Source organism: Macaca mulatta, chromosome 15 (assembly GCF_049350105.2).
Source record: "Macaca mulatta isolate MMU2019108-1 chromosome 15, T2T-MMU8v2.0, whole genome shotgun sequence".
NCBI lineage: Eukaryota > Metazoa > Chordata > Mammalia > Primates > Cercopithecidae > Macaca > Macaca mulatta.
In genome coordinates this window covers 12,602,963-12,610,321 of record NC_133420.1, presented here as the reverse complement: position 1 = coordinate 12,610,321, position 7,359 = coordinate 12,602,963, and the positions used below count along the sequence as shown (strand labels likewise).

General features: G+C 39.5%; 1 protein-coding gene across 1 annotated transcript; it reads right to left on the bottom strand.

The window, feature by feature from the left end:
• Positions 1 to 1,721: 1,721 nt before the first annotated feature.
• Positions 1,722 to 7,112, bottom strand: LOC144334842 (beta-defensin 109-like). Its single transcript, XM_077966600.1, has 2 exons — positions 7,055 to 7,112; positions 1,722 to 1,927 (listed from the first exon to the last, which is right to left on the bottom strand). Exons 1-2 carry the CDS (start codon positions 7,110 to 7,112, stop codon positions 1,722 to 1,724), a joined length of 264 nt encoding a protein of 87 aa, XP_077822726.1.
• Positions 7,113 to 7,359: the final 247 nt, after the last annotated feature.

The following is a 7,359-nucleotide window of genomic DNA, read 5'->3' as shown; positions in this document are numbered from 1 at the left end:
TGTGTGTGTGTGTGTGTGTGTGCGTTTACCTCGGTTTGCCAGTAGGTTGATGTGTGTGTGTGACGTGTGTGTGTGTGTGTGTGTGTGTGTGTGTGTGTTTACCTCGGTTTGCCAGTAGGTTGATGTGTGTGTGTGACGTGTGTGTGTGTGTGTGTGTGTGTGTGTGTGTGTTTACCTCGGTTTGCCAGTAGGTTGATGTGTGTGTGTGACGTGTGTGTGTGTGTGTGTGTGTGTGTGTGTGAGAATGTGTGATAGAGAGCCAAATTAGGGCAGAGGAGGCTCCCCGGCCTGTCATGACATTGTATGTTCTGAATTCAAGATGCTCTAATGGACTGTGTCAGTTGGCCTTCAGCCAGGAGGTGGTGCTTGCAAAAGACTGCCAGCTGTGGTGGTAGTGGTGAGATTTGGACTTGCCTTATGTTACCCATGGGAGGTACTCTGGTGTCTCAGGGAACGGATAGAGCCAAAGGGCTTCTAAAAGTTTCTTCTGTTATTTGTGTTAATCTACCAGGGTAGGTGGTTGAGCAAAACCAAGTGGGAACTAGGTCAGGTAAAGTGATGCTCTGGCTTTCTACGTGTGGGACAAGCAGTGGCTCCAGTGGGAATTGGAAGGCAGTTCTTAGGCCACTGGGGTAATTTTCCAGAGAGAAGTGAAGCTGCCTCTGCCTCTGTACAAGGAGAGTCCATATGAAGAATGGGGAGTAGCAGCTTGGCAGTAAGCCCCATCCAGCTCCCACATCCTTGGCGAGGCAGGTCTCACACCCACAGTGTTCCACTGGGAGTAGTTAGCTAAGTTTCAAGAAGTCTAAACTCAGAGCTCAAAACTGACCCATACCATAAGCCTCTCCTATTGAGACAGTAACTGCAGCCTTCAGGCCAAACCCCTCCTGATCCACCTGCAGAGCAGGGGCATCCAGCTCCTGTGCTTGCTGCTGCATCACACGTCCCACTCACCTCTCAGTTCTGGCCTGGGGAGTTTGTCCCCACAGAAAATTATATCAAACATTTCAGTTGGGAGGTTCTCTCAACCTGTGACCACCATTTGAGTTAGCTGGCAGACTTCTGGGAGGTCCTCTCTGAGGTAGAATCAGAAATGGCTTCCCTCCATCCTGCCAGAAACTGGGAACGTGCTGGAGACTCAAAGCACATCCCAATGCCACTCCTCATATACTCGTCACTCTTCACTGAATCAACTCCAGCCCTGAGTTCGATTAAGGCCTTCCCCCATGGCCTAGATTGATAGGTTTCCCAATGGAAGTGTATATCTTACAGTCAGTTTATCCCCCTCTCACACCCTGGAAACTCAAAATTTTCTGCCTAGCTTATGGTGTAAGCTGCATCCTGCTGCTTCTTTCAAATGGTCTGTGGCTTATTTCAATTTTCCTGTTAAGTTCCTGTGTTGCTTCTTGAAAGAAAGTTCAGTGTGAATCTCTACACACCATTTTGTCTTTCCAAGTGCAAGAGGCAGGCTAACAATGCCTTCAATCCACCATCTTGGAAAACAAAAGTAACAGTTTTCTCATTTTTAAAGGTTTTGTTAAGATCTGTTAATGACTCACAAAGAAATAGTATTGGGTATATTTGAAATTAGTATTTATTCATTTATGTTGATAAGTGAAAACACAAGATGGTTATCAAGATGGAAGTACTTAATATGTATACTTCAATATTCTTAGATGCAAATAACTTCACTTTTGATGTATTTTTATTTTACATCAGTTTCATTTCAACTTAGGTTTAAGGGGTTCTTGATAATCTGACATGATAAGTGGTATTGGAATTGGCATTAAAATCCACCATGCTCTACAGCACTTCATCCTTCTTCGGCAGGCACCAATTTGATCTTCTACTACTTTGCAGACATCTCTTCTGCAAACACCAGACAAATTGAGACAATGACCTTCAGCAGCACCCAAACCACCTCTTACTGCAGGAAAGAAGATCCAGTGAGATAGTCCACAAATGGAATGTAAATCCATAAACACTCTTAAGTAACAGAATAAATTTAGTATGAGCATTTCTATGTGGGAGCTTTTGAAATGGTTGCTGCTCATATGTCAGAGACACATGCAGATTAAGAAAGGTAGTAGTTCCGATCCTGGTTTGGCACAACAGTCACGGTATTTTTGGTGGGGGAAAAGGGATGTGGGAGCGGATGGTACATCTTCATCTTTTCCTCTGGATTTTCTCTCAGAAATGGCTGTTGCTTACTGCAGGGCAAAAATGCCAGTGTCTTCTGCCAGAGAGGGTTACTGAGGGCCATAGTGGTTCCACCTTGTGGCTGATACTGATAGTCCCTTTCTGCTTTTTTCGTTCCTAGCCAAAAAAGATGTTTCTGCTGTCTCAGGTATGCTGATTTCAGGAGTTGTTTTTTCTATATGGCTATCCGTTTTTTGTTTTTTTTGTTTGTTTGTTTTTTTCTTTCACTCTCTCTCTTTTTTTTTTTTGGCTTCACTGTGTTGCTATAGTTTCTTAAGTGGTCCCTTGAACCCTCCCAGCACTATTTTGGTTTGTACATAGCTATTTATAAATTTTTTCTTGGGGGAAGTGTAGAGTTAAAGGCTGGTATATCCTGCTTTTGCTCCCCCGAGTGATTTTATTCCCCCAAGCTAATATTTCAGGCTTTCAATTTATTCGTGCTTTCATCTGTTCAAACAAGTGGAAATTACTTTTTCTCTCCACATTTAGATTTGCTCTATCTACTTTAATTGCTAATAGCGTCTTAGTCATAGGATAGATTAGTTAGAAAAAAGTATATTTTTGACATTATAAATGATCCTTTCAATTTGTGTCTAAAAGTGGAAAATATTAGAAAGCTTGACATTTATTATTGTGTCCAGACCAGTATTTCCTCCAGATAACCTTTATTACAACAAAGATAATTTAATGAAGATCTCTCTAATGGTAAAGCTGGTGGCTTTGTGCTATTATAATATCCTTAAAGTGACAGTCTGGTGGAAAGACCAACTAAAGCAAGGGTTAGGAGAAAAACAGTTATTACTTTCATTTTGGTCTCACTCTGCATTAAGAGTTTTCATTGTGTCAAAGATTTATTATTCATTAAGTAGCCTAATGTTCATTTAATAATAAATGGATCCTATTAAATATGATTTTTAAAATTATAATCACATTACTTTTATTCACATTTGTCTACTGATGCCATTCACAGATGAGAATGGTATAATGTTATTTTATTTTTTTCATTTTGCCACATCTTTATTTACTTAGGTTTATGCTGTATCGAACAATGTATGTGTGGGAATAATGGGTGATTCAGGAATGCATGAGGGGGAGGTTGAAGCTCTTTAACTTTGAACAATTAAAATTAGCAATATAATATTGAAATACATGCATAACACTCAAGTGATACTCTCAAAATAGTGTATATTTTCTATGTTTATTTGTAGCTTTTAAACCCAGCTAGAAGTATTCTATTTCTTTTAGGCACCATAAGTCTGAAAGTCTGTAGTGAAAGCTACGAGTAGTAAATGATGCTAATTCATGTGCTCCCACCTGTGGAAGAATTGAATGTCTTAGATGAAAAAAAGATGGTGCAATTGGTGTACCAAGTATCTTAGAATATAATATGGTGGTGGTTTTTCTGTTTCTGTAGCACAGTAACATATATACTATTCCCAAGTCATCAAGTTATTTAAATATGCCTTTAAACAGGGAGAACTGAAAATAATACTGTGAATCCTGGTAAGCATTTAAAAATAATGAGGAGAATATTGGCTTTATAAAGTCAAAATTTATCTGAATACAACCCATATAGCAATTTCATAGCAAAACACTTCCTTCAATCCTATTAAAGTCAGAAGGAAAAGAAGAATGCCCACTGTCAATGCTGTATTAATATAGTTGTAAAAGTTTTGAGCAATGAAACATATTGTAAGAAGAGAAGTCAGAGGAGATTTGAGCCCATTGTTTTTCCTCTCCTTCTATACCTCCCAACATACCATTGGAATGTTGTAACATTTTGAAGAATCTATAGTAGTGTCGCAAATCATAGAATACTATGAATGCATCTGTATCTGAGATATCCCCAAAAGATACAAAACAGGTGTGACTAGAATGAAAGAAAGATTTAGGCTTTTGGCCATGACTGCAAGTGAGCTGCTCTCAAGTGACTGCTGCTATAGAACATATATATAGTAGAGGATCTCTTTGAAACATTTCTATCCCTGAAAATGGTTAGGCAAGTTCTTAAAATATCTCCTCTTTCAAACACAAAAATAGTCTGTGAACTGGAGCTTGAGCAGTGGGCACTTTGTATTGGATAGCTGATGGAGGGGGTGAGGGTTTCCCAGATCTTCTGGGAAGATCTGCTATGATCAGTAATGCTAATGATGGTACTACTGACTCTTGGGCCATCAGAAGTTCCAGTTTGTTAATGCTGAAACTTCTATATTGAGTTAAAGCATTGAGTCAGCTTCACAGAGGAAGTCTGGATAATAGCATTCTCATTTCAGACCATAAAATGATGTCAGGTTAAGGATGAACAATGAGTTCAGTATTAAAAATGATCAGGTAAGCAAGACACCATGAATAAAAGTTAATGAAATGAATAGCATATCTAAACCCTTTAAAACTAGATGTATTGAAATCGTCAATGTGGAGAAATAATTAAGCAGGTATGTATCAATTGTTTAAAGAAACAATCTACTATTACAAAGATGTAAAAACAATAGTAAAACAATATAGATGATAGAAAAAATGGGCAGGTCTGGCTGGGCGTGGTGGCTCATGCCTGTAATCTCAGCATTTTGGGAGGCCAAGATGGGTGGATCACGAGGTCAGGAGTTCAAGACCAGCATGCCCAAGATGGTGAAATCTTGTCTCTACTAAAAAATATATATATAAAAATTAGCCGAGCATGGTGGCAGGTGCCTGTAGTCCCAGCTACTCAGGAGGCTGAGATAGAAGAATCGCTTGAACCCGGGAGGTGGAGGTTGCAGTGAGCCAAGATCACACCACTGCACTCCAGCCTGGACAACAGAGCGAGACTCCATCTCCAAAAAAAAATTTAAAAATAAATGCAAGTTATTAATGATATATTAGACACAGGTAAGAGGATAACTAGTGAAGAAAAAAATGTTTAAATGATATACCCAGAATGTAACATGGAAACACAAGGTCTAACATTTATTTAATTCAAATATGGGGGGAGAGAAGTGTAAAAGGATTCACCATTTCAAGAGATTCTCAAAAAGAAATTAAGAAAAGGTATAAATCCATTGATTCAAAGAATATATTTCTAACAGATGATATAAAAATAAACTCACTTTAGTTAAATTATAAAACATTAAAACCAAACACCAGACCATACAAACATTGAAAAAAAGGATAATTTATAATGAAATAATATTTATCTGATTATTATAGTAAAGCAAAAACTAAAAATGAGTAAACTAGTATCAACAAATGTTGAGAGCAAATAACTGTTAATACAGAATTGGGTACTCAGTAATTCTGTCTTTCAAGATCAAAAATCACAATATGAAATTGACAGATAAAAATGAAAATTGTTCACTACCAAGAGATCTGCAGCAAATAAAATTTCAAAGGCTACATATCAGAAAGAAAGAATTTAACCCAAAAGCTGATATTAGAGTCAACTTGGTATTCCATAAATATCACTAAACTGATGATAATAGTAACACTTTCTGACACGTGGGGATTCTGAAAAGAAGTGAACTTTTACTTTTGTTTAGAATTTAGAAAGTTAGCCGGGCGCGGTGGCTCAAGCCTGTAATCCCAGCACTTTGGGAGGCCGAGACGGGCGGATCACAAGGTCAGGAGATCGAGACCATCCTGGCTAACACGGTGAAACCCCGTCTCTACTAAAAAATACAAAAAACTAGCCGGGCGAGGTGGCGGGCGCCTGTGGTCCCAGCTACTCCGGAGGCTGAGGCAGGAGAATGGCGTAAACCTGGGAGGCGGAGCTTGCAGTAAGCTGAGATCCGGCCACTGCACTCCAGCCTGGGCAACAGAGCCAGACTCAGTCTCAAAAAAAAAAAAAAAAAAAGAATTTAGAAAGTTATAGAAAAATGCTCTTGCCCTGACAAAGAGAATAAGCTGGATAATCTATAGATCATAGATTTCATTTTAAAACACAGAACTGAGGTCTCAAAAAAAGCTAATTAACTTAAATTCAGAGTGATGAAGCCCTGCTGAAAAAAGAACGGATCCACAGATGCTTTGTGCCTAGCTGAGTTGCAGCAGCAGAAGCAGGAGGAAGCTGCCCTTGGTGGAGATAACAAGGAAACAAGTGAATCTCCAGCAAATGTTGAAAGGCTGAGTGTGGGCTTGTGATAGTTTAGCATCATCAGTAGGGGCCCAAACACACTCACTCTCACTCACTCTCCCTCAGTAATGCTTGCTTGCTTGCTTGCTTGCTTGCTTGCTTTTCTTTCTTTCTCTTTCTTTCTTTCTCTCTCCTTCCTTCCTTCCTTCCTTCCTTCCTTCCTTCCTTCCTTCCTTCCTTCCTTCCTTCCTCTCTCCCTCCCTCCCTCCCTTCCTTCCTTTCTCTCTCTCTCTCTCTCTCTCTCTCTCTCTCTCTCTCTCTCTCTGGAGTCTCACTCTGTAGCCTAGGCTGGAGTGCAATGGCGCGATCTTGTCTCACTGCAACCTCTGCAAATATAGTAATAAATGCTGCTGAAATTCAATCCTGTCAGATCTAACTGCCTGCATATAAATTTCGAGGTCCCACAAAGACATCTCATTGAGGTCACATTCTGTTGTATTCTTACTTTGTATCTTGAGATGCCTTGGTGGGACATGGAAATTTATATGTAGGCAGTTTGATCTGACAGGATTGAATTTCAGCAGCATCCATTATTATATCCACTCACTAGTTCAAAAAACATGGATGGAATCTTATCAACAGGAACTACTGCTAAATGAGTCTCTTTTCTATTTTTCCCTATTATTGTCCTAGTGAAGCTGTAAATATTAGGTTCTTGAACCCACAGGACTGATTCTAGGATCTTGTCTGGCCAGGGATATAGCCTTCTAATCTGCAGAACCTTGTAGTAATCAGCTACCAACTTACCTGGGGATAAAAGAATTGAAAAAAGAAGGAGAATAAGAAGAAGCAAATGGAGTCTCATGGCTGAAGGGCCAGCATCAATGTGGGTTGAGCCTGGAGTCTCTGGACATCGTGGGTCTGGGCCTTTTTATGATGCTGTCTGAGTCTGTGATTTGTTCTTGGTTAGTAGAGCCTAACGAAAAGAGAATAACTAAATCTCCCACAAGAAACTTCCAGGGACACACAAGTACATAAATCTGGTGATATCTCAATGGATGAGAAAGCAGGTGAATGCTATTTATTTCCAAAAGACTCAGGATGTCTTACTG

Coding starts and splice junctions, on each gene's coding strand:
- LOC144334842 (XM_077966600.1), bottom strand. CDS start 7,112: ATGAGACTCCATTTGCTTCTTCTTATTCTCCTTCTTTTTTCAATTCTT. Junction 1,928..7,054: donor TTCAATTCTTTTATCCCCAG/GTAAGTTGGTAG, acceptor TCTTTCCTGCAG/TAAGAGGTGGTTTGGGTGCT.